This window comes from Macrotis lagotis, chromosome 1, assembly GCF_037893015.1.
Source record: "Macrotis lagotis isolate mMagLag1 chromosome 1, bilby.v1.9.chrom.fasta, whole genome shotgun sequence".
In the NCBI taxonomy this organism is placed as follows: Eukaryota; Metazoa; Chordata; class Mammalia; order Peramelemorphia; family Peramelidae; genus Macrotis; species Macrotis lagotis.
The window spans coordinates 361082119-361106355 of NC_133658.1; the positions used below are offsets into that span (position 1 = coordinate 361082119).

General features: G+C 41.5%; 1 protein-coding gene across 1 annotated transcript in view; it reads left to right on the forward strand.

Moving 5' to 3' along the window:
* Positions 1-992: 992 nt before the first annotated feature.
* Positions 993-24237, forward strand: part of COL23A1 (collagen type XXIII alpha 1 chain) — a 498328-nt gene continuing 475083 nt past the window's right edge. The window contains exons 1-2 of the mRNA XM_074212225.1: positions 993-1292; positions 22427-22493. Coding sequence (XP_074068326.1) covers positions 993-1292; positions 22427-22493 — 367 coding nt within the window. The remainder of the gene's footprint in view (positions 1293-22426; positions 22494-24237) is intronic.

Consider the following 24237-nt stretch of genomic DNA (forward strand, 5'->3'; position numbering starts at 1 on the left):
CTTCGTCTCTATTTCCTTCTTCATTCCCAGTCTCTGTTCTCTTCCCCATACCTGTTCTATATTCTCCTTCTCATGCCTAGTCTTGCTTGTCCTCTTCTTTCTTGGTCTTTCTTCTCCTCATACCTGATCTCTATTTCCCTCTTTATTCCTGGTCTCTCTTATTTCCATCCCTGGTGTCTCTTCTCCTCCTCATTCATGGTCTCTCTTCTCCCCCCACCCCATGCCTGGTCTCTGTTCTGCTCTTTGCTCTTCTTCCCTTATGTCTTCTGGAGCCCCCTTTCTCGCACCCCCATGATCCTGCTGCACTGCTCCTCTGTATCGGAGCGGCGTTGCCTGGAAAGGCCGCCCGCCTGGCGCTCTCTGTCTTCGCAAGGAGCCGCTGAGCCGCGTCGCCGGCACCACGAGGGGGCGGTCTCGTCCGCAGTGGTTTCTCTTAGAGCCCCCTTGTCGCTGGCCGCCTAGGCAGAGTGTCTCGGGGCAGCTTGCGGAGCGGCCAGGAGCAGCCTGACCTGCCTGCGCTCGGCCTCTCGTCCCACGGGCGCGCCGGACCGGGGAAGACACGGGCTCGCGGGTGGGAGCGGACCCCGCGCCGCGCGTCCCTTAGGTCCAAGGCGCTCCCCGGCCGCTGCCCCTCAGAAGGCGGGGGCCCCGCCTGTCTAGTCTGGGTGCGAGCGCCGGCGTGGGGCGCCAGGGGAGCGGAGCGGAGCGGCAGGAGGGGAGCCCCGGTCGGCCGCCGCCCTGTCCTGGGTGGCTCCGGGCTCCTTCCCGGCCGGGCTTCTTCACGTAGTGGGCGCTGCCGAAAGTGGGCGCAAAGGCGCTGACCGGAGGGCTCCCCGCAGCCCAGGGGCTGCACTCCCTCCTTGACTCCCGCAATCCGGGTGTCCCCGGCCCCCAGAGAGCTAGCCCCCCGCCAGCCCCCGCGGGCGGCCCTCGCCCGAGCCGCGCCGCCCCGCGCCCCCTGCTGACGCCCGTCCGCCGCTCCCCCCGGCTCTATGGGCGCGTGGGAGCCGGGCGCCCGTAGAGGCAGCCCCGCGGGAGCGCCCGCATGTCCCGCGTGTCCCGCGTGTCCCGCGTGGGGTGGCGGCGCGGCGGCGCTAGCTCTGAGCGCTCTCTGCCTGCTGCTGTCCGTGGGCTCCGCGGCCGCCTGCCTGCTGCTGAGCGCCCAGGCGGCCGACCTGCAGGGCAGGGTGTCGGCGCTCGAGGAGGAGCGGCGAGCCGGCTGGGGGCCCCCCGAGGCGTCCGGGGCCCTCCTCGCCTGGGCCGAGCCCCGCCTGGAGCGGCTCCTGCAGGAGGTGAGTGCGGCTGAGCCGTGGACGCTCCGGGGGCCAGATCCGTCACTCAGGGATCCTGGCTTGCACCGTGGCCCTGGTCTAACGGGGTCTTCTCTGAGTGGGGGGGGGGGGCTGAGAGCAGCCCTGTAAGGGGGGACTGAGCGCAGCCCTGTAAGTGGGGGGATTGAGCGCAGCCCTGTAAGTGGGGGAATTGAGAGCAGCCCTGTAAGTGGGGGGACTGAGAGCAGCCCTGTAAGTGGGGGGACTGAGCGCAGCCCTGTAATTGGGGGGACCGAGCGAAGCCCTGTAAGTGGGGAGACCGAGAGCAGCCCTGTAAGTGGTGAGACTTAGAGCAGCCCTGTAAATGGGAGGACTGAGCGCAGCCCTGTAAGTGGGGGGACTGAGCGCAGCCCTGTAAGTGGGGGGACTGAGAGCAGCTCTGTAAGTGGGGGGACTGAGCGCAGCCCTGTAAGTGGGGGGACTGAGAGCAGCCCTGTAAGTGGGGAGACTGAGAGCAGCCCTGTAAGTGGTGAGACTTAGAGCAGCCCTGTAAATGGGAGGACTGAGAGCAGCCCTGTAAGGGAGAACTGAGAGCAACTTTGTAAGGGGGGGGACACTGAGAGCAGCCCTGTAAGTGGGGAGAGTTAGAGCAGCCTTGTAAGTGGGGGACTGAGAGCAGCCTTGTAAGGGGGGGGACACTGAGAGCAGCCCTGTAAGTGGGGGGAGTGAGAGCAGCCCTGTAAGGGGGAACTGAGAGCAGCCTTGTAACGGGGGACACTGAGAGCAGCCCTGTAAGTGGGAAGACTGAGTGCAGCCCTGTAAGTGGGGGAACTGAGAACAGTCCTTTAAGTGGGGGAACCAAGAGCAGCCCTCTTAAGGGGAGGACTGAGAGCAGCCCTGCAAGTGGAGGGGCTGGGAGCAGCCCTGCAGATGGGGGGACTGGGAGCAGCCCTGTAAGTGGGGAGACTGCCAGAGGTGGGCAGCAAGGAGGGACTGGAACCCGGCTCTCCCAGCTGTCCTGTCATTGCGGAGATGGAACAGTGGGAGCTGAGACCACCAGTCTCCGGGCTGGGGTCCTGGCTCACCCTCCCCCAATGACAATGAAGAGAGGACTTGCCTCCTTCACTTTTCCCAGGAGCAGCACCTTCCCTAGGCAAAAAGGAAAAAAAAAACCTAATGAGAGCTGTTAGGAGAGAAGTGCTAGGTAACTCAAGACACTACCCTAGGCTTCAAGAGAAAATATTTTTTAAAAAGGTAAAACAAGCAAGTTACTGGACCGGGCCTGCACTAGAATTTTAGAGTTTTGATAGTGTCCAGATAAAAGGGTTCCTGCCAACCTGGATCTTTCAGTTTATTAAGGGAATTAAGTATGTCATGAAAAATACATTAAAGATGCGTAAATTGAGCAAAGCACTATGTAAGAAATTAAATCTTCATTTTCCTGGTGATTGAGGAAGATTTCCTAAACGAGGTTCTCTTCTAATTGGACTTTAAAGGATGCTTAAGAATCCAGCTGGCCGGGTGGCTAGGTGGCGCAGTGGATAAAGCACAGGCCCTGGAATCAGGAGTACCTGAGTTCAAATTCAGCCTCAGACACTTAATAATTACCTAGTTGTGTGGACTTGGGCAAGTCACTTAACCCCATTTGCCTTGCAAAATCCTAAAAAAAAAATGAATCCAGCTGGCAGCGACGGCTAGGTGGTGCAGTGGATAGGGTACCACCCCTGGAATCAGGGGGACCTGATTCAAATGTGGCCTCAGACTCTTAATAATTACCTAGTTGTGTGACCTTGGACAAGTCACTTAACTCCATTTGTCTTGCAAAAGTCTAAAAATAAAATAAAATAAAATAACAAAAAGAATTCAGCTGGCAAGGAGGGGTAGAAAGGGCGTTTGAGACATAGAGAACACCTAGATCAAAGGTGTAAAGCCAGAAAATTCCAGGTGTATAGGGGCAGAGTTATTAGGTTTATCTAGATGCAAGGCTAAAATTGTACAGGTAGAATTCTTCCTGGAGAAAGTAACAGCAGAGCTGAAGAAAGCTGAAAACACCAGAAAGATTTTAGTCACTGAACACATGGAAGGAGTGAACTCTCTGTTGAGCAGAAGGTAGAATAAGAGTCTGTGTTAGGTGGGAACACAAAAAAAGGTGAGAAAATTAATGTGAAACAAAACAGGAAATTGGATAGAGGGTCAAGGCCCTCAAGAAGACTTAATATTTCTGAGTTCAAATCCAGCCTTGATTCAGATTCTTACTAGCTATGTGACAGTGGACAAGTCACTTAGCTCTGTTTGCCTCAGTTTCCTGATCTGCAAAATGTGCTGGAGAAGAAATGTCAAATCACTACAGTGTCTTTACTAAGAAAACAACAAATGGAGTCATGAACCCAACATCAAAGACTGGAAAGGCAAGTTGAAGTCAGATTGTAGAAGGTTGAGAATTTTACTATTTTATCTTATGGGGAGTAGTGAGATCCTGAAAGTATTTGAACAAAAGGGTAAACGAAGTATGGTAAGAATGATGCATTATGAGGATTACTTAGTTGTATGAAGGATGGAATCCTATGAATTTCATATATCTAATGGGGCTTAGAGGTCATCTAATCCATCTTCTCATTTTAAAGATGAGGAAACTGAGACCTGGAAAGGTAAAGTAACTTTCCCAAGGTCTTAAAGTAAGAGTTACATATGTGCTTAGAACCTGGATACTTTCTACTACTCATTCCATTGTAGTAATAATACTTCTTTTTATAGATTAATTTTTCTTATTTAAACATATTTGTAGGTAGAAAAGAAGGAACCAGTAGAGAACAGAGAGATTGGGAATGAAAGGTCCTGTTGTCAAGAGAAAGCATGAGAACAAAGGCATAATTGGGGAGGGGGTGTCTTTGGAAAGGAGAATACAACTGGGAGCTTGAGGAAGGAGGAAATAGTTTGGAATAACTGCTTGGGTGAATGTCCTAGGGTCCTTAATCATAGATAGATTGTAATGTAGCAGTGAGAGTCCAATTCAGGTTAGATGACATGAATTTGCCTGAACCTAGTCAGATCAATTTTGTGACTTTCCTTTAGCAGAATGTGGCAGTTTGATAACTGAAATGAAGAAGGCAGATGGTGGGAGTTACCCAAAGATGGGGATTTACAGGTGAGGGATATTGGAAGGGCAAGGCAGGAAGGAATTCAATGCTAGAAGATGCTGTCATTCTTTTATAAGTTCAACAAGGAAAGTTAGAACAGGGGTGATGAAGTGGGAGAGCAGGAAAGAATGAGTAAAATGGACAAATCTCAGCCTCAGGAGGGAAGTATTGGGAGAAGGGAGGGAGAGAAGGTAAACATGATAGAGGGGGAATTTGCCCAGATCTGGATCAGGCACTGGGCTGCAAATAAAAATGAGGAGTTCAGCAGTTTCAGATGATATCAAAGTTTGAGACCACCCTTGGAGATGTCAAAGATGGAAATGGAGATCATAGGCCAGAGCTCTTTCTTCCTGAACACTCAGGTTTCTGAAGATATGAGTAGCAATATCTGAGAAATGAGTAATATTTATCTATCTTTTAAATGTATTGAAATTTTTATTGATATATTTTGTTTTCATCCACCTCCATTTCCAATTATATCATTTTCCTTGCTATTCTTTGTAATAGAATAAAAAGAAAGTGAAAAAAAAAAGTTCAGCAAAACTAATCAATATATCAACAGTGTATTCAATTTTCCACACTCCTAACCACAAACCTCTTTGAAGAAGGGAGAAAAGTGTGTTTTCATATTGCTTTTCAAATGCCAACTTTAACCATTAAAATTAAATAGCATTCAGGTTTGGGGTATTTTTTTTATTAGTAGTGTAGGGTATGGGTTGTTCTATTGGTAGTAGCATTTTAGTCATTGTGTATATTGTCTTCTTTTTCTGCTTTCCTTATTTTGCATCAATTTATACATAATCTTATGCATTTCCAAGTTCTTCATATTTACAATTTCTTATGGTACAGCAATATTCTACTTATATTTATATGCCAAATGATATTAGGGCAGCTAGGTGGCACATTGGATAGAGCACTGACCTTGGAGTCAGGAAGATAGACATTCAAATCAAACCTCACTCAAATCCAGTTCACATCTTGTCATGGTATCACCTTCCTGATGTCATAGTCTTCTTTGAGAATAAAGGACAAGATAATAATAATAATAATAATAATATGCCATAAGAGGTACAGTGGGTAGAGCAATGATTCTGAAGTCAGGAGGACTTGAGTTCAAATGTGACCTCAGACACTTACTAGCTGAGTAACCTTGGGCAAGTCACTTAACCCTGATTGCCTTGCATTCAGGGCCATGTCTAGTCATCCTTATTCATATCTGGCCATTGGACCCAAAGGGGTCTGGAGGAGAAAGAGAGGCTGGTGACTTAACACAGCACCCCCCCCATACACACACACACTCAAATTCAGTTCACATACATGTCATGGCACCAGCTCCCCGATGTTATGGTCTTCTTTGAGAATGAAGGACAAATATCATCATATTGTCTATCTATTTACATTGTTTCTTGCACTTTCCTATCTCAAAAGGGCTGTTGTGAATTTTTTTGAATAGATGAGTCTTTTTACAGTCTTTGACTTCCTTAGGGTCTGTGACTAGTAGAATGTGCATCTGAGGGGCGATATTTTTCCTGAATGATGATCACTTGTATCTCTGAGAAGGTGGCCAGGAATTATGGTTGGAGAGACCTCTGGACTGGACCAGAGATAGTGAAAACACTGACTCCCAGTCTCTACCTTGGAGAAATTTCTAATCTCATAAACCTGTCTTCAACATAGAACCAAGAGTATAGAAAACTTCCATCTATTAGAATGTTAGCTCTTTGAGGGAAAGGATTGTTTTATTTTTTATATTTCTATCCTTAGTACATAGCACAGAGGCACTTAATAAATGCTAAGTGATTGACTGAACTTTATTCAATACCTCTAATTTTATAGATGAGTAAACTGAGGCCCTGAGAAGTGCCTTTACCTGAGATTGCAAAATGAATTAGTGGCAGAATCAACCTGTCAACCTCTGTCAACATAGCTACTCTTTTGCATTCTCTCATCCCTTATGGTCATACATCTAATCAGAATTTGAACCCAAATCTTCTGACTTAAGTCAGAAACATACATTTTAATAATGTTACATTAATGTAACAACTATTTGAATGCTAAAAAGTGCAAGAAGATACATAGTTGAATCATTTGTATAAGATGGGGCCAGTTTTTAGAGTTCCTGCCTAGTCGGCTCAGCCCCAGGACATGGACTATATGTAGTCACATGTTATTTTCCAAAACATTTGGGAGGTAGCTGTGGACACCATATAAGAGGTACAGTGTGGTGTAATGAAAGGAGTCAGAAGACTGTGGACTCTACTCCATGCTCAAACCCTACCCTAAATTAGTAGACCCTGAGCCAGTTAGGTCTCCTCTTTGTATCTCACTCATCTGAGAGAGGGGGTTTATAATAGGTGTTTTACCTACCTCAGAGGGGTATTGTTAGAAGAACCTTTGGTAAACCCTGAGGCCCTAGAAATGAGAAATTATTCGTAGTGTTATTTTTATTTGATTTCAAACAATGATTTGCAAAATAACTTCTAAAAAGTATATATTCTTATTTGTAAGAGAGACTGTAAATCAAGTAAGAGGGATTGGGGTTCAGGGCAGCTAAAACTGCATTGTTATTCTTTATTCTTCATTCTGGAAGAGGACTATGACATCAGGAAGGTGATGTCATGACCTGCAAGTGAATTGGATTTAATTGAGGGAGGACTGGAGCCAGTGGCCAGATATGGATCAGGATGTCTGACAATGGCCTGGAAAGCTAAAACCAAGATCAATTATGGGAAACAACAAATATGGAAATTGGAAATATGGAAGTTTACCAATGAGGAAACTGAGGCTGGGGATGAAATGCCTTTTTCAGAGTTACATTGTTAATTCCCAGTACAACATGCCACAAAGAGGCTCATCCATCCTATGCTTGAAGGCTTCCAAGGAGAGAGAAACCATGACCTCTCTAGGCAATTTAGTCCATTTAGGAGTAGCTTGAATTTTTCAGAATCTTTCTGAAGCTGCCTCTTTTCATTTTTTTCCTTTTTGTTCCCTATTCTACCCTTTTAGGTTGAACAGTCAATCAATAAATATTTATTAAACATTTCCTCTGGGCCAGAAAGTGTGCTAAATACTAGAGATTCAAAAAGAGGCAAAAACCAATCCCTACCTTCAGGAATTTATATTTTAGTGGGGGGGGGGGGACAATATGCAAATATGCAAAGTAAACTATATGCAAAATAGAAAATAATTAACAGAGGAAAGGCTGCAGGATTAAGAGAGGAGGAGAAAGTATAATCCCTCTGACAATCCTTAGAATTCTTGATTGATGATCACAGAAAATGGAAAAGATGATCAGAGAAAAAGGAAAGGAATTGTAAGTTCTAAAATGTTTATAGCAGCTCTCTTTGTAGGATGGCAAAGAAATGAAAATTGAAGGAATTTCCATTCATTGAGGTATGACTAAAAAATTCATAGTATATGATTATAATGGAATAATACTGAGCTATAAGAAATGATGAGTTGTATGATCTTGGAAAACCATGGAGAGACTTGCATGAAGTAATGAAGAGCAAAATGAGCAAATAGCTTTAGTCTTTCAGTTATTCTTTGAACAATATTGCTGTTACTGTATCCAACATCCTCTTGGTTCTATTCATTTCCTTCATTATTTCATGCAAATCTTTCCATGTTTTTCTAAAACCAATCAACTCTATTTCTTATAGCACAGTAGCTTCATCTTTTGCTCCTATCACACATTGTCTACCTGAAGATTTAGCAATTCCTTGGCATTATCTTTTTAGCCAAAGATTCTAAAAGACCAGAGGTTTAGAACTGATCAAAAGCTTCTAGAGGGCTTTTGAACTATTGATTTGACTCATTCATTCATCTATCACTCAAAATCACTTCTCCAACCTCTAATAGCCACAGGGCAGGATGGGGTAGTGTAAAGCATAGTCTTGGAGTCAGAAGTCTCAGTTCCTGTAACCCCTGAAGAGAGGATAGCCATCAATGGGATCAAAGAGCCATCTGATTACCAATGAATCTCTGAACAAGTCACTTAATGTCCCCAAGTCTCAGTTTTCTCATCTACAAATTGGGGTTAATAATACTGACCTTTCAGGAGTGTTGTGGGGACAGCATTTTGTATTCCTAAAAGCACTATACAAATGTGAATAACAGTAATTATGATGATGGTAATTGGTTTCTCCCCCCCACAAGTTTAAAGTCTGTCTCTAGCTATTATATTCTCTAATCTGGTACCCTTCTATTGAAAAAAGAGTAACAATTTACTTTCGAATAATGTTTTTAAAAGCCACAATTTAATTCAATTCAACAGGCATTCTAAGAATTACACTGGTGTAGAGACCAGAAATGGCATTTGGGGAGTGAAAAGGCCTCTAGCAAACACATCTCTGATACTCTTCTTTCTGAGACTGAAGAGTCTGTTACTTGGGCTGTTCTTTCACTCTCTTTCCCCTAAACATTGCTTTTGTTTGGGCCTCTTAGCCCAGAGGACTGGTAGTGCTTTTAACTAGAGGTAGAGTTTTTCAAAGAACAATAGAAATAGATAATGCTAGAGCTGGAAAGGCCCATAATAACCATCTGGACCAACCTTTTTTGCAGAAAAGGAAACTGAGGCCCAGAGAAAGGAGGAGACTTCTGGAAAGTGAATTAGCCAGAATTTGAACCCATTCATTCATCTATCACTCAAAATCACCTCTCCAACCTCTAATAGCCACAGGACAGGATGGGGTAGTGTAAAGCCCCAGTATTTCTGGTGTACTATTTCCCCTTCTGACAACTGACAAGAAAGGAAAGTAAAGGTTGTTAGAGATGCACATTTGATAAATTTTTACTTTTATTTATATATCAGTTTCATGATGTATCCTGCCCACCTTTTAACAAGTAATAATAGGGGCAGCTAGGTGGCGCAGTGGATAAAGCACCGGCCCTGGAGTCAGGAGTACCTGGGTTCAAATCCAGTCTCAGACACTTAATAATTACCTAGTTGTGTGGCCTTGGGGAAGCCACTTAACCCCATTTGCCTTGCAAAAACCTAAAAAAAAACCAAGTAATAATAACAATAGTAACTGATATCATAAGTTATTTAAAGGTTTGCAAAGTATTTGACATCACTTGAGTCTCACATCATGAGCTAGGTGCTTGTACAGGTTTTTTTATAGCCACATTAAAGATGAGCTCATATAACTCTCTCTCCCTGACTCCAAGACTGGCCTTTTATCTCAGGTAAGAAAAACCAACCAACATAGCCAGACACATAGATCTTGATTGTGACACTTCCTTAGTTACTGAGGTTGGAAGGTCAAAAATTTAGAGCTGGACAGTAGCTCAGAGGCCACCTAAGCCAGCTTCTTCTTACAGATGAGAAAACTGAGGCCCAGGCTAGTTACATAGCTATTCCAAGGCTATGCAGGGAGCAGGCACCAGTGTTTCTGATTTCCAAATCAGTGTTCTTTTATCTGTATCTGTTTGTCCAATGGTCTAGGAGTATATCTTTTTCTGTCTGTTTCACCAGTCCCTAATCTAGGGCTTAGTGTACCACAGATACATATTAAATGCTAGTTGAATTGAATTGAATGTTGTGGTTAAAGTTTTGGCAGTCAGACCCTAATAATAGTAGTTGTAGTAGTAATACTAATATAATACTAATAATATTAATACTAATACTAATACTACTAATAATAATAATGTTAGAGCAGCTAGCTTTTTAATGACTGTGATCCAAGGAAATACTTGTCATCTCCAAGAGGCATAGAAGGAAGTCTTAAAATATAGAGACTCAATAGAAGAAATCACAATCATATAAAAATGGGATGAAAAAAATCATTCTTATTATACTCTGCAATACTAGAGTTGTATTGAAGAATCCTATAGAAGATAAGCTGACCTGGTCATGCTTTTATGCAGTCAATTAGGTATCATTTATTTAGCACTGACTATGTGCCGGATATAAGGATAGATACTGGAGATACAAAGACAAAATGAAACAGTCCCAAACTGCTGATTGTTTCTATTGGAACTACTGGACAAGATGAGAAGACTAATGGTAATAATAATAATATGACTTTTATATTCTACTTGCAAGTTGGCAATATAGCTTTCATACACACATACACACACACACACACACACACACACACACACACAAACACCTCACTATATTTAATCTCCACAAGAACCCTAAGGAGACATTATATGTCTTTATAACAGGATGATCCTGAGGGCCTCCAGACTGGATACTTGAGGAAAAGATGGTGCTTATGGTTAAACAGTTCCCTCTTTGGGTATCTCCCAATGGTCAAGAGACCAGATACTCAGAATGGCAGTTCTCTTACTGTCTATTTTCTAGTGAATACCTTTTGATGGGAAATGTACACAATCCTGGACCTGCAACTGAAAAGCCCCGTGCTGGGATTAGTGGAGTGTGGGAAGCTGCTATTGTGACTGTTCAGAAGTTGACAGAGAGAAGCTGCCAGTACAGGGAGAGTGAGTAATTGAGTTCCAAACAGAAGGAAAGACTTGTCGAAGCATTTAATATGAATGGATATAAAGGTCTGTACTTTTAAACTTTGCAAAACAGAGGATAGAGGAATCTGGATAACATAAGATTTGTCAGTTCTGATTTTTGTTTATAACACTGGTTTATAATAAAGGTGCAGTTCTAGAAGCTGTTTCTAATCAGCATAGGCACAAACCCTGATTTTGCTAGATAGACAAATTATTACAACATATATTTCCCTCAAACTGGAAGGTGATTCTTCAGGTAATTATGTTGAGAGATTTATATTTCATTGTACTTTTGTTTGTATGTTGCCTCCATTTCCAAAAAATATCCCTCTTCTTACAAGAGACTTGCTTTTGTAAGAAAAAAGAAAAAAGAAAAAAAGGAGAGAGTTGGGAGCAGCAGTTCAGTAAAACTAACCAACATGTCAACCAAGTCTATCAGTATATGAAATGCTCTGTACCCATAGTCCTCTATTTTTACAAAAGAAGAGAGAGGTACATTTTCTCATCTCTCTTTGAGGAGCCAAGCTCAATCAATTGTGTCACATTAAGGCTTTGCTTTTATTCTTTCCATTTACATTATTGGGATCATTAGGTATATTGTTTTCTGAATCTACTTATTTTGCTTTTTGCATTGGTTTAAATATTTTCCAGTATTTGTCTGTGTTCTTCATATTTATCATTTCTTACAGTGTAGTAATATTCTAGTTCATTCATGTACCACAATTTCTACCCCCTCCTCTATTTCTCAGGAAAGGAAACTGAAATTCTGACAGATTAAATGATTTGTCCAAGTTCACACAGAGAGTAAGTGGCAAGAGCCAATGTTAATATAAGTCCTTCCCTTCTCTTATTATCTTTTGGTAAAAGTATGCCACTTGTATTAATTTTTGTAAAGGCTGGAAAAGACCAGAGAGCTCAATTAGACAATCCTCATTTTATAGAGACTACGAGAAGCTAAGTGACTTTTGTAAGATCACAATACCAATAAGAGGTAGAGCTGGCACATTGTAGTTGTTTAATAAATTGTTATTGATTGGATTGTTTTAGTTGTCTTTCAAAATGGACAGCTAGGTCACATAGAGGATAGAGCACTGAGACCAGAGTCAGGAAGACATGAGTTCAAATTTAACCTCAGATAGTTACTAACTGTGTGATCCTGCACAAGTCACTTAACCCTGTTTGTTTAAGCTTCCTCATGTGTAAAATGAGGTGGAGAAGGAAGTGACAACCCACTCCAGTGTTTTTGCCAAGAAAAACACAAATGGGGTCATGAAAAGACTGACTGAAAGCAACTAAACAACAACAAAAGCTGTCTTTCTAATATATTGTAATGCTCCTCATACTGTGTGGTCCAGGCTAATCATCCTTTTCATGCCTTCCCCTAACCAGGCGGGTCCATTGGGTACTTCTCCATGGAAATCCACCACAGCACAACTATTCCCATCCCAGCTCCTCAGTGTAATGGCCTGTGTAGCCACAGCAGGAAACTTTCCGTGTCTGGGCCCCAGTTTCCTCCTCTGTAAAATGAGGGATGGGATGGTTGAATCCTCAGTGTCTCTTCTTGCTCTTAAATCCCATCTGGAATCTTATGATCTCTTAAAAATTACCTGAAAATGTGGATTCCCATCCATTTCCCTGTATCTCATTGGCTGTAGGAGGAGGGGGAAATCAAAACAGTCAGTCAATCAATAACCCAGGCACTGTGTTAAACACTGGGTGAAAAGGAACCATCGAATGTGATGATGAACAGAACTGAAACCCAAGGCAGCATCTCATGGCAGGTAGAGAGTCAACCTCATAATTAGGAAGACCTAGATTCAAATTCTGCTTCTGACACATAGGCAACTCTAAAACTATATCTAAATCACTGCTGCAAGACTAACCTGCATTTCCAGGAGGAAGCAATTTGCCTTAAGGGCATCAGAGATCTGTACCAAAAATAAACAAAAACAAAACTCTCCCCAAACTGGGGTAAAAAAAGGAAACCACAAGCGAAGCTCGAGGCTGGGATGCTGTCTGGCCCTGGCTGCCCTCCCCTGACTGGCTTTGCTGAGCTAGTACCTGGGGGTGGGGGTGGGGGACAAAGACTGTGCTCCAATGCGGCAACCACAGCGCATAATTTTCATACTGTAGTAAAAATTTTAATGCGCGGATTAAAGCAATTTTTAGTTGTCGCATACAGAGCTGGACATTCTCCCCTTGACAATGGATCGATTGTTGCCTCTTAGCCTTTCATTGTCCAGACTAATCAGCCTGAGGAGCAGAAACACTCTTTGGGAGAGAAGGGGAAAGTACAGATGTCTCCCTTCTCCACCCCCTGCCTATAGATGTTAAAACAAAGTATAACTTTGAGCTGAGTGTAACTGGGCTCCCCACCCCCAGCAGTTTGTCATCTGTCAGAACTACTCTACTGTATACATTTTAATAAAGACGTCTATTTCTGAAGCCCAAGCCACAGCGTGAGTTGAAGTATAAATAATAGCAGCGTCCCCCCTGCCCCCTCCTCTTTCATTCCCCTCCCCACACCCCCTAACTTCCTGGCTTTAAATCCAAAAAAAATTTCCTTCCAATTACTCTTTGGCACACTCTCTTTTTCTCTCCTCACTCCTTAGCTTCCAAAATTCAACAAAGAAAAAAAGAAAGGAGAAAAAGTTTTCATATGACTTTTTAGAAAGTTTTGACCACTTACTGGGATATTTCTTTTCCAAACATATTTGGACTTATTCCCTTTGGAGTTGAGTTAGAGGTAAAGGGTAGGGGTGAACAATGGATTGAGAGAGGGGTCTACCTTGAAGGTAAAGGTGCTGTAGGCTTTAAATGAAGTTAGACTGCCCCAGTAAGAGAGCTGACCAACAGAAACCCCTGGTGGTCTACTCAGGGGAGCTGGATTCAACAAGCCTCCCATGCTTCTTATCCCTCAAGGTCCGTGGAAAATATTCATTCCCCTATAGCAGCAGGAAGGCCATTCTGCAAGATGTGGAACCCTTTAATCATTGGTAAACCCCGCCATCATTAAGAGTACATAGAATGGTGAAGCAGTTTCCACAGTATAAGAAAATTACCAAACAAGGAAAATATTTCTATTTGCAAATGCGAGTCAATTCCACAATTCCTGATTCAGCCTTCACTGTTAGGTAGCAAGTAACAGAATCAGACTTCCAGCCAGATCTTTTGATTCTGTATCTATCTACTCATCTCATAACTAAGTAACTTGGTTTTTCTGAACCTTGATCTCCTTGCCTTGTAGCATGATATAAGGAAAAAGCAGTAGGAAAATGACAGGAATTATTATTATTGTAGTAGCATCACTCACCCTTCAGCCTACTTAAAGAAAGTGTTAGTGTTCAGGAAAATTCTCAGAAAGTGGTAATGTAGGTAATAGGAATCAGGTCTTCAGTTCTCTTCTCAGGGTATTCTTCTCCCCCACCTCCTGAAGTGGGATGCTGTTTCTTACCTTTCCCTCAGGAGTGACTCCTTGGGGAAGCTGTGGAAAGTATTATTGCTCAGCTAAGAGTCTCTGCTAGTCTTTTCCAGCCTTGAGATTCTGAGATTATGCAATATATTTGCTCAATGCAGAGATTACAAATATGAAAAAGAATGTAGACCCAACCCTCATGGAGTTTATTATCTAGTACAGGACAAATAGGTATAATATAGTATGAATTAGAATGGGGCAAATTTGTAGGATGGAATGAGATTGAGGAATAGGATCTGGGGCAAAGAGAGATATCTGGGCCTGGGAAAGAAATGACAGATTCCAATAGACTGACATGGTTAGAGAATCTTTTGGGAAAGAATAGGACCAGAAAGGGGACTGGCTGGTAAATTTGGTAGGATAGTAGGTCCCTGGTGGAATCAAAATGAATAAATTTTTATATAGAATTAAAATAGGAAGGTTGGTCGAATCTAGAAATTTAACCCCAAAAATGTGTATTTGGTAGGGAAAACTTCTTGGTTTCCATACCTGCCACTTTTCCTCTATTTTTTTTTAATCAATGATATCCCAATTTTTAAATCTCAGAGCTTCTTCCCTCCAGAGGGGGATGGACAGATGGATGGATAGATGGAGAGAGAGAGAGACAGACATCTGGTTGACTTTTGGTCGCTTTTTTTTGCAAGGCAATGAGGTTAAGTGACTTGCCCAAGATCACACAGCTAAGTAATTATTAAGTGTTTGAGGCCATATTTGAACTCAGCTTCTCCTCACTCCAGTGCCAGTGCTCTAACCACTGCACCACCTAGCTGCCTCCTTTTTGGTCTTTTCATCATGAATTATCTTAATCAAAGATCTGGTTGTGGCTTTTCCATTTAGTTCAAATGACTATTGCTTGAATGTTCTTGACTGTGCTTGAATACTCCCATGCTTCTTGAAGTAGTAACCATTGCTATTTTTGCCCAATCTTAGTCTAGAAAGTCTAAAAAGACTTCCCAACAAGATAATGCCATTGAAGCCAGAAGGGGAAAGCCAAGGTAGTATGGAACAAAAGCAGGAGCCTAGTTATAGAGGCAGAGGGGCCATAGTTCTGTCAATTTTTACCCACCTTGGGCAACTCACTTAGTCTTTCTGGGGCTCAGCTATAAAACAAAGATCTTCAACTCGATTAGGTTCCTTGCAGCAGATGCCTTGAAGAGTAAAAGTACAGTTCTAACTCTTATGCAGAACTGGAATACAATCTTTCATGTATGTGTTGGGTTTTTTTTTAAATCTTAGCCAGAGATAATAACATTATGCTAGGCAGTTCTGCTACAGACACAACTGGTTTCAAGTTTTTGAGAAGTTTTTAAAGTAAAAAGTATTGTTCTTTATAGGAATCCTTTCCATCTCCTCTTGACCCATCCATCTTTTATCCTGAGAGGAGCCTACCAGGAAAGCTCAAGATTCTGGACCTCATTGTTTCACTTTTGAAAGACTTACAGATCCAAAGACTCTAAGAAAGGACCTTTTGCTTTCTCAGAGATTCTGCCTGTGTTTGCTCTTGGGAAATACTGTCTTGTTTGCATATGGAAATTCAGGGTCACATTGCAGCTGGAAGGAACAGGGCCAGATCTTTGGATAAATGTATGGAAAGGAGAGGAAACTTTTCTTTTCTTTTTTTTCATAATAATCAAGCATTTTTTTTTCTTCCTCTACCCCCTCAACAGTAAAACAGACCCTTGGTAACAAATAAGCACAATGAGGCAAAACAAATTCCCAGAGTGGTGATGACTCAAAACAGGTGTTTCATTTGGTTGATTAATCCATCATATCTCTGTCAGAAGATACTTCATCAATGATTAGAGGAAGCTTTTTCAATCATGTTTACAAAAAATTAACCAGACAGATTATTGGATTGAGTTTTTGATTTATATATGTCTTCAGAGTTTTGCTAGTAAGAATCCAAGTCAAGCAGAAGAGGAATAGAAACAAAATTCACATTAAATTGGGTAATATTTCTGTTAATGATTGTTTTAAGTAGGAACAGAATATTATTTTTTTTTGCAAGGCAGTGGGGTTAAGTGACTTGTCCAAGGTAGTAATTATTAAGTGTCTGAGGTTATATTTGAACTCAGGTCCTCCTGACTCCAGGGCTGATGCTCTATACACAAAATATTATTTTTAACTGAAAGGTAAGTCCAGGAGTTTGTGTTCCCTATTAGTTCTGAAAAAGCCCTTTCTTAGCAGGGTAGCCTAGATGTAATAGTGATAGCTAGAGCCCATTCATTTCTTTAGCAGGAAATTCTTTAGTTAAATAAGAAATCTTACAGACTTTCCAAAAGGAATTATATTACCTCAAATGGTAAAGCTACAGGATGATCATTTTTTAAAAGACACATATAATCTGTTTTGGAATCTGAGAGTATAATAGAAAAATATGTGAATTATGCATCTCTTCAGCATCTCCAGTTAATTTGTAGAGTGGAAGTTGTAGGTTAGACTGAAAGAAAGATTTCTCTGGGACCAACCCAAGAATTCCCTTAGAAGTTCCTGATAGCTGGTTTGGGATGTTGATTGTGGGATTGCTTTGTGGAAGGTCTGCTTCTATTCAGGGTAGGGTTGAGGCCAAGGTGTGATTCAATAAGTGAGTTTTTGTTATTGCTGTTCAGTCATTTCAGTTGTGTTCAATTCTTTGTGACCCCATTTGTGGTTTTCTTAGCAAAGTTACTAGAGTGATTTGCCATTTCCTTCTCCAGTTCATTTAACATATTAGGAAAAAGGTCAACAGGGTGACTTGCCAGGTCATACACCTAGTAAGTGTCTGAGGCTGTATTTGAAGTCAGGTCTTCCGGATTCCAGGCCAGGTGCTCTATCCACTGTGCTACCAGTGACTATTGTTTGCCAAGCATTGTGCTAATTAATGGGATTACAAAAAGAAGGAAAAGATAGTCCCTCAAGGGGTTCAAAGTCTAATGGGGGGAGAAAATTTGCAAACAAATATATACCAAACAAGCTATTTACAGGATAAATAGAAAATAATTTAAAGAGGTAAAGCACTGGAATTTAGAAAAGTTAGGGCAGGCAGGATTTTAGATGGGACTCAAAGGATACCAGAGGGGTCAATCATTGGAGCAGAGAAGGAGAGAGTATTCTAGGCATGGAGAATAGCCAGAGAAAACAGCCAGAGTAGAGATGGGGCATCTTGTTTGAGGAATAGCCAGGAGAGGTCAGTGTACTGGATCTAAAAGCTTATGCTGGGAGGAGAGGCCAGATCATGAAGGTCTCTGAATACTGAAGGAGTCTTGTGTTCAAAGACCTATGTTTATTGAGAGCAGGGACTGTTTTTTTGTATCCTCAGCTCTTTGCTGGCTCATGGAAGGTGCTTAATAATGTAACATGACTGACTGACTTCCTGGTGGGGCCTGAGGTCCAACTCAGCTGAGTGCTCAGACTGATGAAACTAAATTTCTCCTAAATAGAGCAGAGGCTCTGGGTTGGGTAAAGAGAGTAGCCACATTATTGAAATCCTGTACATTTGGGCCCAGCTCTAATAACAGCTCCAGGAAGTCTAACCTGACTCCCCTCCATCTAGTATAGGACTGTACCTGCCTCATCCTTATTTTTATTTTCAGTTACAAGTTTCCCCCCCTCTCCTCATCATAGAGATGGTAAGAAATATACCCATTGTACATATGGAATAATGCAAAGTATATTTCCATCCAATGTGTTTAAGAAAGGTACTGAGTCTGTGTATGAGGTAGACAAGTGAAGGGGAAAGAGAGGGTGGCTGATATGGAAAGGGATGGAGTATTCCTGTGGAATACCATGCATTTAACAGAAGTGTCTTTGCCATCACAGGAGCTCATAGGCTGTTTTGGGAAACAAAACTCTCCCAATTAACATGCCAAGAAATGTGTGACCTGTGTCAAATAAGAAACTTGGGATGCCTCAGAGAAGGGCCAGGTCCTTATGAGTCAAGTGAGGCTTCTTGGAATTGTAGCTAAGTCTTGAAGTATAGATAAATCCTATCTCCTCAAACTCATGACACCATTTACTTTGCACTAGCTTTGTATACAGGAAAGAGCTCTAGGTGTTGTGGTGGGGTGGAGTAGGGAAGACAAGATAATAAAATGGAAGCTGAGATTTGATTGAGGAGGTGTGATAATGATAATAGTATAATAGGGAACATTTATACAGTACTTAAAGATTTACAAGATTAGTTTTCTTTTTTGACCTGCCCTATCTGGAGACTATAATTCAATCCAATTTAGATTTTATTCATGCAAACATTTATCAAGTGTACATTTGTGTACAATGAACTGTGCATATGGAAAATGAAATAAGTTATGGCCCCTGATTTCAGGAAGACTAAAATAATGGAATTATTGCTTTGTTAAGGATTGATCCAACCTTTGTTAAGAAGACCTTAAGTGACAAGAAAACTATTATCTCCCACAGCAGTTTTTTCCAATTTAGGACAGTTAGAAGAAAGGGCTTCTGAAAACTTCCATCTAACTAAGGCTGGCTTCACTGAAGCTCCTATCAGTCCCAGTTTTGCCTTCCAGAGCCAAACAAAACATAGGCCTGAAGATAGCTATCATGTCCCCTCTAAATCTTTTCTCTCCTAGGCTAAACACATCTACTTCCTTCAAAGAATCCTCTGATGACAAGGTTCCTAGGACCCTCATCATCCTGACCACTCCTCTCCAGATACACTACTGCTTGTCTATACTGTTCCTAAATTGGAGTGATAAGAACCAGGGATGATTCTCCTCCTGATGTGCTCTGATCACTACAGGGGACAGAAGAACTCACATCTCTTCTGTCCTCAACACCAGACTTGCTGTTATTACTGAAGAAGTCTGACACATAATGAGCATGCAGCCCTCTTAAAATACCTGACTCTCGGGGTGCTAGGTGGCACAGTGGATAAAGCACCGGCCCGGGAGTCAGGAGTACCTGGATTCAAATCCGGGTCTCAGACACTTAATAATTACCTAGCTGTGTGGCCTTGGGCAAGCCACTTAACCCCATTGCCTAGCAAAAACCTAAAAAAAAAAATATATATATATATATATATATATATATATATATTTATATATATAAAATACCTGACTCTCCCCCCCATTGTGTTATCTCTTCCACCACTGTATGTAAAGGTGATTATTTTTTTAATCCAAGTGTGTTCAGTTATTTCAATTGTGTCCAACTCTTCATGTCCCTGATTGACATTTTCATGGCAGAGGTATTGGAGTGGCTTGCCATTTTCTTCTCTATCTCATTTTACAGATGAGAAAATTGAGGTGAAGAGGGTTAAGTGACTTACCCCGGGTCACATAGCTACTAAGTGTCTGAGGCCAGATTTGAACTCAGCAAGATGAGTCTTCCTGGCTCAAGCTTCCCAAAGCTCAAGTGTGGAACTTATATTTATCTCTATTAAATTTCATCCTATTAGATTTGACCCAGTATTCTAGCCTTTTGGAGTAGTGTGGCAGTTATGAAATAATTAGGGGCATAACTATCATATAAATTTTGACAAGCATATAGGAGAGGTCCAAATTGTGATGAGAGATTCCAGAAATCTTTGATAGCCTCTTCATAGAGGAAGAGGCATTGTAGGTGGTCTTGAAAGGAAACAACTTCAACAGATAAGCAATGTAAGACATCATTCTCAGCATGGGGGAGGGAGGTTGGCCTAGGCAAAGACACAGATATTGGAAGAGGTAGGAGGAGTCCAATGATGACTAAATGCTGGTAGTCTGGTTTGGCTGAAATGTAGTGTTTGAAAGTAGTGTGTGATAAAGTCTGAAAGGAAGGTGGGAGACTGATTGTGAAGGGATATGATGACTGGGCTAAGTAGTTTATATCTTATTTAGTAAGCAGCAGGGTTCTACTGATGAAGAAAGAATCCCTGAATAGGTGGATTATCTGAGCACTCTTCCAGCCCTGAGATTTCATGGTTCTAAGATTTTTTTCTGGATTTATTTCTTGTATACTGGGATCCTATTAAATTCTAGGCAATGGTTCAGCAGATGCTTTCTGATTATCATGAATGTATTATTAATTTGAATATGCTGATACACACACACACATGTGTGTGTGTGTATATATGTAGATACATATTCTTAAAGGAAGTTCTTCAACCCATTGAGTAGACTCACTGGGGAAACTTTACAGGGCATATGCATAGGATATAACAGCATAGATAAGTTGCAGTCTCTGTAAGTGGAGGAATTACCCAGAGCTGTAACTAGTATAGCTATGCTAGAACTATGTCTCATAGGCTGACTTCCCAAATAGTGAAATAGTGTCATGAATAGTAAAGTATATGGGGGCATAGTGAATAGAATGCTAGACTTGGAATCAGCAAGACCTGAGGTCAAATCCTGCTTCAAATACTTAATAACTATCAACGTAGGGAAAATCATTTGAACTTTGTTTCAGTAAAATGGGGATAATAAAAACTCCTGCCTCTTAGGGTTGTTTTGAAGATAAAATTAATAAAGCATTTCACAAATATTCAAATATTACATAAATTGTATTATAATTGTTGCTATTATATTATAAATATATTATATTATTAATAATAATGACAATATTTCTTTCCCAGAGCAAAGAAACATTTTCTTGTCAGAGCTTGAGATTGCTTCCTCAGTGCTTCCCAGTGTGTCCACTGGGCTCTCCTTCCTTCCCTGGAAACATTTTATGGAGAGGAATGGACTCCTCATCTCTACCCCCTCCCATAAGTTGTCTGACTTAGGGAGCAGAAATTAACTGGAATAGATCAATGTCAAAGGCAGGCACCTGTCTCCTTGTTCTTCACCATCCTTCCTTCCCCTATAATAATAAAAAACTCAATTTAGATTTCAAATCCTGGTTCTATCACTACCTAGTAACCTTGACAACAGTCATTTTTATGGTCTCAGTTTCCTCTTTTGTCAAATGAAGTCAGCCTCCCACCACTCTTCAAGGTCCCTCCCAGATTTATGATCCTATGATCTTTGAACTTTTCCTTTTACATTTTTTCAAAAGCCTTACTTTCTCCTAAAGATAATAAATATTTTGCCATCTCTCCAAGGTTGACTTCTCCTTCCCTCAACATCCCCAACAAACAGGGCAAGAGAAAGTAGGGACTTGTTTCTTATTCCCTGGTGTTGTTTTCCCTCCATCATCATTAATACTCAGCATCTATTTCTCCTTTAAACAAACCCTGTCCTGTCCTGCTACAGATGCCTTGCCTTTAGATTTCTCTTCTATTAATCTCCATCTCCAGGCTACCTGAAGATTGCTAGCACAGGATTGATTTTAACTCCTTTGCCCATTGCTCCCTGCAAATGAATTATCTACAGATGCCAGAATTTCTAGAGACAGTTCTACAAATTTTCCTATCAGGGAAGATCATAGGTCCATTGAAGGGTGTGTGCCTGTGTATTTGTATGTATAGAGATGGACATAAGTAATATTTCTACAGAACTTGTAGGATCTTGGTTTTAGAAAGGATTTCTAAGCCAACTTCTTCAATCGATAGATGAGTAAACTGAGACCTGGGGAGACTGAGTTCAAGGTCCCATAGGAAGTTAAGAAGCTGGAATTTGAGCACTGTTCCTCCAACACTATAGCCACAAACAATCCTGTGGGTAGATAGTGCAAGTTTGGTTATCCCCATTTTACAGATTGCGAAATTGAGACCCAGAGAAACAAAACCAGTTTGCACAAGAGCAAACTCAGTGATTGTCCAAAGTAAGAACCTTTCTGATGCCATGACCAGTCCCTCTCCTTGCTTTCTTATTCACTGTGGCTTCATATAACAACCCCTTCTTTGTTAGGTGGCTCTGGCCAGCTTGGGCCAGGTCCATGTTCGTCTTTCCTAATATACAGATTATTTTTAGCTATGGTGCGGATGTGAGAATGTTGAAATGAAGCAGAAACATGTTGAGTCCTATTTGGTGACTGACTAGTAATGATTTGTTCTTTCTGCATCCAATTCCAGACTTTCTCATGGAATTTAATAAACTTTTAAACAGTCACTTAAAAGAAACCCCTAAACCTTTGACTAAAGTCAGTTTGCTGTTTTCCCCTCCCTAAAGAACTCACTTATTTTTTTTCTTCTGTCTTTTTGTTTCTTCTCAATTCAGAAGTTGGAAGGACTAGCCAAGCACCGGAAAGCTCGAGAAGTTTTACCTGAGTGTCTCTGCCCTCCAGGTATGTGAAAGGTTAAAGTCTTATTGGATGACTGTTTCTGAGGGCCTAATCCCATTCTCTTATTGAGGTAGAATTGGATCAGGCCTCATGTGGGGATGCCTGCTGAGAGCAGGGCTAAACATGTGTGTCTGTGGAGGTGGGAGGGGAGGAAGTTAGGTCTGGGTGGCAGAAAGAGTGCCTTGACCTCAAGATTAGTGCAACTCAAATCTGTTTCTTCTATTTACCCTGACAGTCTCAAAGCCTGTTTGATTTGAAGTTTCCTGATAAAGTGAATAACTCCAATGATTTAATTGACAAATGGTGTTTGTGAAGACTTTTTCTTCCATAAACTCAGGAGGTCCAGTAGAGTACCTGAAGAAGGTTCAGAAGGCCCTGCAGAAAGGGGAGAAAGTTCTGTCCCCATTCTGGGATGGGTATAGTAACCATTCTACATTGGGCTAGAAAGATGAGAGAGCAGCTGGTAAATTTTAAGATAATGGAGAGGGGGAAAATGTTAAAGAAAAAGGAATGGAGGCAGACAGTGACTGGAAGAGAGCTAAGGCTGAGTTTCCTGTTGATGGGCAGAGGATGGTGGGTAACATTAGTGGCAGCTTTGGACATAGCCATGGAGTGGCAAGTCCCTAAGTCTCAACCAAATAGATCTTCCTTTAAGAAAGATTTTATTTATTTTGAGTTTTACAATTTTTCCCCCATTCTTGCCTCCCCCCCCCCACAGAAGGCATTCTATTAGTCTTTACATTGGTTCCATGTTATATATGATCTCAGTTGAATGTGATGACAGAGAAATCGTATCCTTAAGGAAGAAAAATAAAGTATGAGATAGTAAAATTACATAATAATATAAGGGTTTTTTTTTTCTAATTTGAAGGTAATAATTGTCTTTGGTCTTTGTTCAAAGTCCATAATTTTTGCTCTGGATACAAATGGTATTCTTCATTGCAGATAGCCTAAAATTGTCCCTGATTGTTGTACTGATGGAATGAGCAAGTCCATCAAGGTTGATCATCACCCCCATGTTGCTGTTGGGGTGTACAGTGTTTTTCTGGTTCTGCTCATCTCATTCAGCATCAGTTCATGCTAATCCCTCCAGGCTTCCCTGAATTTCCATCCCTCCTGGTTTCTAATAGAACAATAGTGTTCCATGACATACATATACCAGTTTCTTAAGCCATTCCCCAATTGAAGGACATTCACTTAATTTCCAATTTTTTGCCACCACAAACAGGACTGCTATATTTTTGTACAGGTGATGTTTTTACTCTAAGTAGATCTTTTTTGAGGTCTGAATTATTTTATAAAATGCACAGCACAGTAACACATTAATAGAAAAGTGGCATTTCTGAGTTTTCCAAACAAATCAGACAAGAAATCTTTTGGCATCGGGGCACATAATCAAAATTGATCAGTACTCACTTTGATCTTACTTTTTCCTTTCAGGTTCTTGGCACCCTCTCTAATTAGAAAAAAAAAGCTCTCTCTTTTTGGTTATGCAGGCAGAGGAAACCTAATTTACCTGCTCATGAGCATCTCTGGTTGAGTTATGAGAGAGAGGTAGGTGCTAAGCTTTGGGGAGTCCTATCATAGTTATGATGGCCTCAGAGAAAATGAGATCTTTAAAAGTGGAAAATGAGTTATATTCCAGGGATGGAGCATTAATTCTTCATTCCCACAAGTGTTTAGTTCTAAACTCAGCATAGGCATTGAATTTGAAAACTGCCCTTGAAATACCTTCTGGACTCTTTGT